The 12,532-nt window shown below is 38.7% G+C and overlaps 2 protein-coding genes across 2 annotated transcripts in view; both read left to right on the top strand.

The window, feature by feature from the left end:
• Window positions 1-12,532, top strand: part of LOC139149487 (cytidine and dCMP deaminase domain-containing protein 1-like) — a 696,744-nt gene that overhangs the window by 566,704 nt on the left and 117,508 nt on the right. The gene's annotated exons all lie outside the window — the stretch shown is intronic.
• Window positions 426-9,043, top strand: LOC139149457 (heat shock protein HSP 90-beta-like). The gene is made up of 9 exons (XM_070721229.1): window positions 426-582; window positions 2,050-2,211; window positions 3,213-3,579; window positions 5,304-5,746; window positions 6,072-6,237; window positions 6,420-6,610; window positions 6,887-7,303; window positions 7,570-7,903; window positions 8,189-9,043. The coding sequence occupies exons 2-9, from the start codon at window positions 2,050-2,052 to the stop codon at window positions 8,302-8,304; spliced, it is 2,196 nt and encodes a 731-aa protein (XP_070577330.1). The 5' UTR covers window positions 426-582; the 3' UTR covers window positions 8,305-9,043.

The raw sequence follows: 12,532 nt of genomic DNA, 5'->3' as shown, positions 1-12,532 counted from the left end.
ACCAAACGACTGTGACTACAGCTACAGTTGCAGACAATTACAAATACATGTAGAGTATAACTTCCTGTTCTATGCAATTCGGGATATATAGACGAAGTTCCAGAAATTTCTCGAATTTCAAATTTATGCCAGAAGCCTTCACGGCATTCACAGGAAGTTGCAGACTACAAGAGTATAACTTCCTGTTCTCTACGGTTCGAGAACATTCTAGAAACCGCATCACATTTGTGTATCATTGTACTTCCTGTAAATAGTTCGCAGTTACTTTTCCTTTTAGTTCAAATTTCAGGTTGGTCTTATCGAATTCTTCCAAAACGTTTTGACTCTAGAATATTATGAATAAAACAGTCAATAGCATTTGATGATGTTTCCCAGGGTAGTTTATGGTTTAGCGTATTAATATACGATTTCAGGCGGAAGTGATGACGGCAGGCCCAACCATGTGCCGCTTGAAATATTTAAAAGGCCCCACGCGTGACCACGCCGCGTAATTTGTGCGACCGGCAAGCGTTCAAAGGAGAGAATCCGTAAGACGTAGAGCAAGTAATCTTGTCTTTTAGATCTCAAACTCCGTTTCAAAAGGTAAGCCATTCGCCCTTCGATCATTGCAAGTGTAGAAAGGTTTAACTGGACGATCATTCATCGGCCGTTTTCGGTTAACTTTCCAAGAAATTCGACAAAATTTTAAGGTAGCTCGCTGAGCTGACTCGACCGGCCATGAGGTCCATATAATACAAAGCGCGTGGTGACGCTACACTAGATGTGCTTGAACATGCCTTGAGAATATCAAAGGATGGAACTAAAGGCAGTCTTAAGTTTGCTTTTGAACAAATTGTCTGTAGAGACTTCAAATTTCTATTCTTGGCGTTGTTGGGAACTTCTCGATTAGCGAGGTTGACAGAATGAATGAAATAGATTTAAATTTTCAAGCAAGTCATGTACAATATCAAAAGCTACACCTACCGCGCACCGTCACTCATCCCTTTCATTTTCATTTTAAATTTTACAGGGTCAATGATTTCAAAAAATGCTTGGCTGTGAACGTTGTTCGGTGTTTTTTTGTAAAAGATTGCCGATCGCCAACTCCTTTCATGGTGCAAAATCTCAAAAATCGGGATTCTAGAACATTCCAGGATCACATCGTGAGAGTGTATTCCGTGATCGGAATTGCGCTCACCTCTGATACATTGTTACTTTCAGGGAAAGACAATGCCCCTCCTGATTAACCCTTTTCCTTTTTATGTTGGATGTGATATATATATTTATTGCAAACCCTAAAATAAATTCTAAATACCTTCAGGTTACGTTTGATGTGCTTCCGCCAAGGGAAGCCTCGAGATCTATGGTGATTACAACCTGGGGCTGTAAAAGGAAGGGTTTCTAGACGTTTCGGCACCAAGTCGTTTTCGGCCCAAGACGTTTCGGCCTCTCGATTTCAGGCCCCAAGTCGTTCGGCACCGCGACCCAAGACGTTTCGGCACTGCTCAGGGCTATCTGAGGGAACTAGTGCTGGAGCGTAATGTTGCACATCCAAGCACTAAAAAGTAGTGTCAAATAACATTCATGTAGGCTACATCGTGCTTCACTTTGTGAGAACTTAGTAAGAGACCGTAAGAAAAAAACTTCATATCATTTTCAAATCTGTGACACAAGTTTTAGCATGCAATAGCCGCCGACACGGCAGATGTTTGAAAGCGGTGCCAAAACGCACGGCAAATGTCACACAAATGCACAGAAAAGTACTGGTCAGAACGCAAAGGTCACGCTTACGAATATGACCGGTCAGTCAATTACTACATAGTTTGAAAACAAATCGAAACAGGGATGCCGAAACGTCTTGGGTTGTGGTGCCGAAACGACTTTGGGCCGGAAATTGCGAGGTCGAAACGACTTGGTGCCGAAACGACCAGTTACCAAAGGAAGTCTAGCAAAAATGAGGTGATATCATAGCATTCAAGTTTGCATATTATGTGATAATGTCACCGCTCAAATTTTCAGATTTCAAAGCTGTCTCCCTGTTACTGAAATGCCCTTTCTCGTCCCTTTTAGATGTCTGAAGAAAATCAGCAGCAAGCAATGGAACATGAAGAGGCTGAGGCCGAGACCTTTGCCTTTCAGGCAGAAATCGCCCAGCTGATGAGTTTGATCATCAACACTTTCTACTCCAACAAGGAAATTTTCTTGAGAGAATTGATTTCCAATTCATCTGATGTAAGTATTAAATGCCAGTGTAGTACATCTAGTTTTTTTTCCCTCAGGCAAGAACAGACTTCAGTACTCTGTAAAGTTGAAACATCAGGTGAAGAACTCTGCCTGTGAGTTTCAGATCTTGACTAGCTACTATGTTTCAATTTTCCATTAGATTATGTTATGATAATACGCCATCACTCATTAATTGAAGGTTTACAGAGAAGTGATTTTGTCGATTAATAACTACAATTTTAAATAAGGTTCCAAGACAAGAAATTGACTTTTTAAACTAACAATTCTGTAATCTTTAATAAGCTTGAACCCCGTAAATTATATATTTTCGAAAAGCCTAGATATAGAGAAACATTTTGTTTACTATAGTGTCACGATTGTTTGCATAACTATCAAGTGACAGGTAATTTGCATAACCTTTCAAAAATTGGTTTTCCCTGTTTTGTTTCAATGCTTTCAGATAATTGGCTGAAATTTGTGTGAGTGCAAGCTGTCTTAAGGATCTTCCAAAGTGTCTCAGAATTTTTTTAAACCTTCTTAAACAATTTTTATGCCAGAAAAACTTCCAGAGGGCTGAATTTAACCATAGTTGATTTCTTTAAAATTGTGCTCAAAAACTAAGCAAGATATAAAAAATCTGAGACACACTTTGGAAGAGCGTTTTGACAGCTTGTATTTCGGCAAGTTCGAGTCAGATATTTTAAAGTATTGAGACAAAACATAGGGAAAACCGATTTTTGAAAGGTTATGCAAATTACCTGTCACGTGATAATTATGTAAATAATGGTGACACTGTGGTTACCAAATGTTCCCCTATATCTAGGCTTTCAGAAAATATATACTTTACAGCGGTTCTGAGCTTATTAACCACCAGGGAATCGCTAGATTAAAAAAGGTCAATTTCTTGTCTTGGAACCTTAAGTGTAGACACATTTGGAGTATGTTTATGCTAATGGCACATGTAACATGACTATATTATGCTAATTATATGCATGATGTCATGTTTCCAGGCATTGGACAAGATCCGTTATGAAAGCTTGACTGATCCAAGTAGGTTGGAATCTGGAAAAGACTTGTTCATCAAGATTGTCCCCAACAGGGACGAGAGAACCCTGACACTCATTGATAGTGGTATTGGTATGACCAAAGCAGACATGGTCAACAACCTGGGTACAATTGCCAAGTCTGGTACCAAGGCCTTCATGGAAGCTCTCCAAGCTGGTGCTGACATCTCTATGATTGGTCAGTTTGGTGTAGGTTTCTACTCTGCTTATCTGGTTGCAGACAAAGTAACTGTGTACTCTAAGCACAATGATGACGAACAGTACATCTGGGAATCTTCAGCAGGTGGTTCATTCACAGTACGACCTGACAATGGTAAGGTTTTCCTCCCCTTTTCCTAGCTTTTCATGAAAATAAGTAGTTATAAGTGGCATTTTAATGCAGTTTATGATCCTCCAATGTTAGTTGAATGCATCATACTTGTTGGTTGTGCATTTGCCAGATGATTAGATATTCACTTACTTTTATTCCATCCCTTTTTCTGCCAGACGGTATCACTCCCCCATCTACCGAGTCCATAAAAAGCTGTATTGAACATAACCCTAAAGTATTTTCACCCACTTGACTTGGTCTGTTACAGGAACTTTAGTCCATGAAAATCATGCTTACACTATCTCTGTTTTCTGGGGACTTCAGATGTTCATTATTTTGTTAAAATGGTATCATATGGGACACAGTGTTCTCCCCAGGATCAAGCAAAAGCGTAGCGGCTAATTTGCATAATCATTTGCGTATCATAATTTATATTTGCATATGGATATAAGCTTGCACATGCACCCACGCATTCATGTACACTCACAACAAAATGCAATGGTAACACACAAGTATGCAATTTGAACATCATGGAAACTCTTTATTACACTTAAATAAGTCATCACAGTATATTACAATTGCAATTAAATAAAAGATTCAAACAGTAACAGCAAGTTCAGATTGAAAGCAAGAAATGGTTCGTCTGATTGGAGTTTCATTAATACATGTATTGCTAATGAAATTGTCAAAAATGCCAACAAAGAGGAAAATTCATAAGTTTAAGCTTTACACAATTCAAATGTAATTGAGTTTTATATCATTTTTGAACGACAAACACCGCGAATAATGTTTCATCACGGGGATCAATTTCAACCAGCCCCCCCCCCCCCCCCCCCCCCCCGGGTAACTACCACTGCCACTGAACATCGTCGTTCGATTCTTGATTTTAAAAATACCACCAAGATGATCACAAGACATGAACTAAGTACGACTAGAATCACTCGAAAATCAGGTGTAAAATCTTTCAGAGAACGTGTCAGAGTGGAACCACACGCGACGCCAGGATCAATGTCAACACGTTATTATAAAACGTCGGCCAACATGGCCGCCGCCATATTGGAATTTATGCAATGTGAACTCGATCGCGATCGTGATCGTACTCGGACAAAAAAAAAGATTATCGTTGTAAAATCATAATCAACCTCACTAGTCAACTGCTTCTTTTGTTTCTTTTGCGGTCCATTTCGTTAATCAAAGCATGGGAATGTGATCAAAGCCCCGCTAGTGCTACACCGCCTAACTCTGTGAATACTTGTCCTCGATGTATACCGACTAAAGGTCTTTGTTGGTCGTAATAGTCGTTGTAGAATGAAAACTTTGTGAACAACCAGCCGATTCTTCTATTGTTTTAAAGTTCCTCTCAACACTTACGGACAAGTTATCGGACGCATACCATACTTCACACCTTCCACTCTTTCACCAGGTTGAAAGTTGCAGTGAGCGCTAATGTGTAGACAATGCATGCAACAGCTGGTAGCTACGTAGAGCGCTAGCGTGTGAACTAAAGGATGGCGGGAATATTTTAAAGCGTAGCGGGGAGAATCAAAGCGTAGCGGGGAGAGGCGAAAGCGTAGCGGGACCGCTACGCTAAAATGGCCTGGGAGAACACTGGGACATGTTGTGTAACACTACTTCTAACCAACTTAACCTGATGGTGAATTTTGAACTTTGCAGTATGGGTGTTATGAATGTCATCAAACTTCACTTGTCGTGTATCTCTTTTCCAGGAGAGCCCGTCGGAAGAGGTACCAGGATCGTTCTGCATCTGAAAGAAGATCAGACGGAATATGTTGAGGAGAAGAGACTCAAAGAGGTGGTGAAGAAACACAGCCAGTTTATCGGCTATCCAATCAGACTGCTGGTTGAGAAGGAGAGAGACAAGGAGATCAGTGACGATGAAGAGGAGGAGGAAGAGGAAAAGAAAGAGGAGGAAAAGGAAGGCGAAGATGAAGATAAGCCAAAGATTGAAGATCTTGATGAAACTGAGGAAGAAGATGGTGACAAGAAAAAAAAGAAAACCAAGAAAATCAAGGAAAAGTACACAGAAGACGAGGAGTTGAACAAGACTAAACCAATCTGGACACGCAACCCTGATGATATCAGCCAAGAAGAATATGGTGAATTCTACAAAAGTCTCACCAATGACTGGGAAGACCACTTAGCTGTCAAGGTAAAAATAACCAAATATAAGAACGACCTTTCTCCCAATACTCAAGTTCTATTTTTCTCATAAACATTGCTGTATGAAAATCTTCATGTCGAGCAACCATCTACGTTTGTGTCATTTTACAAAGCTTGCCCCAAACAATTCAGATGTTAATGTTACCAATCATGCATCAATAAAATAACATTACAAAAGTGCTCACAAAGAGGGGGGTTTCAGGAAAAACAATGTTTTTGTGTACTTAATATTAAGTCCCTGCAGCACTGCCGCAATATAGTGCAATGAGACTTCGCTGTGCTTTGAGCTAAAAACATATCTTCTTCCCATTCAGCATTTCTCTGTGGAAGGCCAGTTGGAATTCCGTGCGTTATTGTTCGTACCCAAGCGTGCTCCATTTGATCTGTTTGAGAACAAGAAGAAGAAGAACAATATCAAGCTGTATGTGAGACGTGTGTTTATCATGGATAACTGTGAAGATCTCATCCCAGAGTACTTGAGTAAGTAGTATATATCTATCTCATATTAGTGATGTCACACACCATTGTATTCTTATTGTTATATAAAAATACAGCATTTATCACATAGTGGTACTCTACTGTATGATCACTGTGTCTGTTCTATTAGTCCTGTTAATCAAGCAAACTTTCAATGGAAATGTACATTTTTTTCTCCTCTGCAGACTTCATCAAGGGTGTTGTAGATTCAGAAGATTTGCCACTGAACATCTCCCGTGAAATGCTGCAACAGAGCAAGATTTTGAAGGTCATTCGCAAGAACATTGTCAAGAAGTGCATGGAGCTCTTCAATGACATCAGTGAAGACAAAGACAACTTTAAGAAATTCTATGAACAGTTCAGCAAGAATCTCAAAGTGAGTACAGGCAACCTGTTAGTGCTTTTGCGAGTTTGTAGTACTTAAAAAAAGTTGCATCAATTTTACAAGCAGAGAGAATTGTAACTTGTCCAATCCAGACAGACTTCATCAGATAAGATTTTATCAATTTTTGCAGTGCACACTTTTGTATGTTTGTTGTTCAGGTGATTATGGAAAATTGCATTATTTTTAATTCTGAAGGCCTCTGATTGTTGGTGTGGATGAGCATTGAAGAACTTTCTAAACCTTTATCAAATTTTATTTCAATTACAGCTTGGCATCCATGAAGACAGTCAAAACAGGAGCAAGCTTGCAGAGTTCCTCAGGTACCACAGTTCTCAGTCTGGTGATGAGCTGACCTCATTGAAAGACTATGTCACCCGCATGAAGGAAAACCAGACGCACATCTATTACATCACTGGCGAGAACAAGGAACAGGTGGCCAACTCTGCTTTTGTTGAACGTCTCAGAAAGAGGGGTTATGAAGTGTTGTACATGATTGAACCAATTGATGAGTACTGTGTGCAGCAGTTGAAGGAGTACGATGGAAAGACACTGACCTCTGTCACAAAGGAAGGGCTGCAGTTGCCCGACGACGAAGAGGAGAAGAAGAAGTATGAAGAAGACAAAGCAAAGTATGAGAACCTCTGCAAAGTTATGAAGGATATCCTTGACAAGAAGGTTGAAAAAGTAAGTGAAATATGGTTGTACTGCAGTAGTATGGTAGTTCTGAATGTAGAAGTATACCCAGTAAAAATCCAAACTTTGAACAGCAGAAGGCAAAGGAAAAAGATTAGTGTATGAAGGCAGTTTTAAGAAGTGAATTTGCTACCTGTTACTGTCAAGTGATGTAAGTTTGCTACAGTCCAACTTCGAAAGCTACACTGAAAACACCAGCATGATTATCCCTGTTAGCATGATATTAATGTAAATTTTCTTTTCATCCTGTTCTTCAGGTGACCGTGTCGAACAGGCTCGTAGTCTCACCATGTTGTATCGTGACCAGTCAGTTTGGTTGGACAGCCAACATGGAAAGAATCATGAAAGCTCAGGCACTTCGGGACAATAGTACAATGGGCTATATGGCAGCTAAGAAACATTTAGAAATTAACCCTGACCATACAATCATGGACACTTTGAGACAGAAAGCTGATGCTGATAAGAATGATAAATCTGTCAAAGATCTTGTAATGTTGCTCTTCGAAACTGCTCTGTTAGCTTCTGGATTTTCACTGGAGGAACCACGGACACATGCCGACAGAATTCACAGAATGATCAAGCTTGGTTTAGGTAGGTTAACCTGTATTAATGGTTGAATATAGCTGTGTTTCAAATTAGTCTGTGCATTAATACCCTTGTGTGACTAAAAAAACGTTTTTCATTGTGTAGATACCAGTAGGATTATGTAGTCATTCTCTTTTCTATATCACTTCTTCAAACATGCATGTAGTGTCTTTTATTTTCAGGCCTGCAGATATTGTTTTACCCTGTAGGATATTTAGAAAACCAGTCTGTCGTATATGAAGGAAGTTATAAATTAATTTCTCTTGTAATTTTCTGTCCTCTCATTAATAGGTATTGATGAAGATGATGCTACGATGGCTGATGCTGATGCTGCTGCCTCTACAGATGACATGCCACCATTGGAAGGAGATGATGAAGATGCATCCAGAATGGAAGAAGTTGACTAAGATCTTGTGAATGATGAACCCTTTGGCTTTTTGGCAAATCTTGTATGGACCATCAATCAATCTACAAAATAAGTATGCAAAGTACAGGAATGAGCATATGAAAAAAGTTTTGATCACCTAAATTTAATGGGAAATTTTACAGCGTCACTTATATCTCACATGTCTTGTAAAGTGAATCAATGTCTAACTTGAGTAAGCTTTCGTAATGAAGGTTTTCACTCTCAATTACCACAACAAATTGCTAATTATATAATAGAATATAGCAGAGATTTAGTCGACACTTTAAGACATAACGAGCTTACAAAGTATCTGTAAACGTACAGCTGTGGGCGTTTTTTAAACTTGACTGGTAGTAGTCTGAAGCTTGAAGACAGTAAGCTTGTCATCATATCATAAGCATGAACACTTCAATCTGCACTTCAAAGAACAAAGATTCAACAGTCAATTTATGATGGCTCCATATGCTAGTGTGTAAGACATTTGAACGAGAAAGGAAATTTATGTATTACAACTTCCAACTTTACTGTGCTATGTGACACTCAGCGTGTAACAGATTTATAGTGAACTGAAAAAATCTTACGTAGGTGTGACAAAGTCATTATGCTCGCCATACAAAAAACTTGAAGACTATGTTAAAGTTATTTACTGTGCTAGTAATTAAGTTTGTTTTGAGAACTTTTTTGTACGTTTGCATTGTTGATGTACAGTGAATAATAAAAGTTTTGTTACCATTATTGAACTTGCGTGATAAAGGTTTTGGCTCTTACTAGTGTTCCTTTCAGTGCATAGCGGGCAAGGTCTTTTTTTGTATTTTACTATTGTATGTCAAGAGAGATTAACTGAATTGCAGCCAAATTTGAAGTAAAAGACTGAATTTATGTTAAATTCTACATTCCTCTGAATCTTGGCAAGAATTACACATTTCTCAAATGTACTTTGGCCTGAAGGTTTATCAAACAAATTGACCTTACATTTCTGGACACGTTCATGTACAGAAAGAAAGCTTTCTTGATGAATTGAATGCCAGTGGAAATTCATGCCTGTATCCTGCATGTACTTTGTTAGAGGTTCTCTCCTTCCCCCCCCCCCCCCCCCCCCAAAAAAAAATGAAACATATCAGGAACTCTGTTGGGCAAGTAATGTTTTACATTGGAAGAAGGAAGAAAGTAAAGATGCATGCAAGCCACTAGATCATACTAGTGAAAGGCATTTAAGATTCTCTGAAAAGTAAACTTCAATAATGTATACGTCGAAAGGAGAAGGCTGGACGTATGAACTCCCCTTCTACCTAAAGTCTGAAGTACAGAATGACAAACCTACCTAGTATAGAAGAGCATCATTTATAGAAAAATATTAATGAATCAACATATTCAAGGATTTCTTCAAAGGTCAAAATCATTTTGAGTGGAAAGGTAGGGTTGTGGGATTTTGTGGCTTTGAGAGGCCCGGCGGTAGTTTTCCTCATGCTGAGAGAGGCGAACACCATTCGAAGGGATTTGCAAATGGGAGCAGAGGCAGTCACAAATGGCTTTCACACTCCCCTTAAAATCTTAAAGTGCTAAAAATAAATTATAATAAATTATATGACCACATGAGAGAACAATAGTCATCAGTTCTCGAAATCCACTGATTGCCTGTGCCCTTATATGTGCGTTCAAGTCTCATTGTGTAGACATGGGTACATCACATCCGGTCACACTTATATATACCTGGTAGTATGTCAATATACAAGTTCATTCAAGATATGGAAACTGCACAAAGTGCATTCCACTTAAAATTCACATTCCCACCATTTCTTCTGCTAATGTGAGTTTCTCAGATGGAAGCCCCAGCTATTTGTGAATGTAGGCAGTCAGAGTTCCTGTGTGACACGCATACTGTGACACACAAACCAATCACAAGTAACTGTGGTGGTTATTTTTAGTCCCCATGGACACCGTCCGGGGGGACTTATAGGTTTGGTCATGTCTGTGCGTCCGTCCGTTCACGCAGATATCTCAGAGATGCCCAGGTCAATTTCTTTCAAACTTTGCAAAAGAATAGTACCCTACCTCATACAGATGCACGTCGATTTGTTTCACAATGCCATCACATTTGGCCATGTTAGAGGACTTTTTAGTTTACACCTCCATAGACTCCCATGTATAAGGCAGCTCTCCATATACTCCCATGTATAAGGCCAAGAAAAATAAAAATTTAGTTTCTCATCGTATTCATATTGCAAAAAGGATGCAGTGACACAGTTTTTAGTCCCAACAAATAAAGTCCACGGGGCTTAAAGATTGGGACATGTCCGTCCGTGAGTCCATCTGTGAGTCCATCCGTTCACGCAGATATCTTGGACCTTGGTGACCTTTGACCTCAAATATACATATTTGTCCACAACTCAGTAACCACAAGTGCCAAACCTTTCATATGTGGTATGATTGGACACCTTATGACGCCACATATTGTACCATTAATTATGCACATATCTTATTTAGAGCGAGCCAATAGAGGTAGAGGTCTGATTTTTGGTATATAGGGATAACTTAGCACTACAATTGTTTTTGACAAAATATCACGTGACCTCAATGACCTTTGACCTCAAATATACATATTTGTCCATAACTCAGTAAACCAAAAGTGGTACATCCTTCGTATTTGGTATGTTGGGAGACCTTATGACGCCACATACTGTACCTCATTAATTATGTGCATATCTAATTCTGAGCAAGCCAATAGAGCTGGATGTCTGATTTTTGGTATATAGGGATAACTATAGGATAGAAATTTTTTGACAAAATGTCATGTGACCTCGATAACCTTTAACCTAAAATATACGTTTATGTCAATAAATAAGTAACCACAAGTGCTATGTCCATTATATTTAGTAGGATGGGAGACCTTATGACAACACACGCTTTACCTCATTAATTATGCACATATCTAATTCTGGGCAAGCCAATATAGCTGGAGGTCTGAATTTTGGCATATAGGGATTAATTAGCAATACAATTTTTTTTTCAAAATGTCACGTGACCTTGATGACCTTTGACCTTGATTATACATATATATGCATAACTCAGTAACCACAAGTTCTATACCCTCCAATTTTGATAGGATATTAGACCTTAAGATGTCACATCTTGTACCTCATTCATTATGCACATATGTATTTCTTGGCTGGCCAATACAGCTAGAGGTCTGATCTTTTTTCCTGATTTAGAACCATAACTTAGACATGCCTCTTGTTATAAATTGGGAAAAATGACATAAACCTTTGTGCCCATAGATCTGAACATATACACTCCAGTGATACTTCTTAATGACCACATTTCCCTGCCCTATCAAGACAAATACTCCTATTACAAGTGGGGACTATGTCATTGTCAATGACTTGTTTCCAAATGGATTGTATAGCAATATTCGAAAAACGATACTATTGTACAAAAACCATCATTTTCATTTTTACTGTCAGGGTGAAAACAAAATTACAATTTCTTAAGCTTTGATTGAAAAAAAGGCAGATGCACAGCGTTTCTTTCATTTTAGTTAAGAGCCTTCCCCCCACCTAAAACCTACATGTTCTTGTGCAAAATGGATAAATCAGTGACTTCAGCCTGTTACCGCCACAGAAAAGCACACACATTCTTTTAGGCAAAACTGAAATGAACCCCCACTGAAAGAATTACGAAGGACATTCATCAGCTTTTATTATCGACAGCCTCTACGGGAGCCTTCAGTTCGGTAATTACAGTGGGGATGGGCCGGGGAAGTGGGGGAAGGTTACTTTTTAGAAAACTATCCTAAGGGGATGGTCAGGTTTTATAAACCTATGTTGGGGAGGGTCATTTTTGACAGAGGCTGATTTTACAGCCTAACCTTTGATTGTCCATGAGATATATCCTGAATAGGAAATTAACCTACAAAATACATTGATTCTTTTAAATACATACACATTTTAATCCACTTGCTTACAAGCAAAGAAGATCCAGGGGTATACAGTATCCTACATTAAATGCCTTAAACAGTTAAAACTGATGAAAGGTAAATGACAAAACAACTGGGACAGGTGGCAAAGTAGAGATCATTATCAAATGTGTATAGATGCACAGATAGTGTTAGTTTTATATTTGAAAAAATTGATCATATTTCTCTCATAGAAAACCTACAGTGTATAGTGAATCTACATTTCTGTGGAATTTAAAAATCAAATTTCTTGCACACACATGGACTTGTAAACCAC

This window comes from Ptychodera flava, chromosome 14 (genome assembly GCF_041260155.1).
Source record: "Ptychodera flava strain L36383 chromosome 14, AS_Pfla_20210202, whole genome shotgun sequence".
Lineage (NCBI taxonomy): Eukaryota > Metazoa > Hemichordata > Enteropneusta > Ptychoderidae > Ptychodera > Ptychodera flava.
This window is presented reverse-complemented; position numbering and strand designations above follow the sequence as displayed.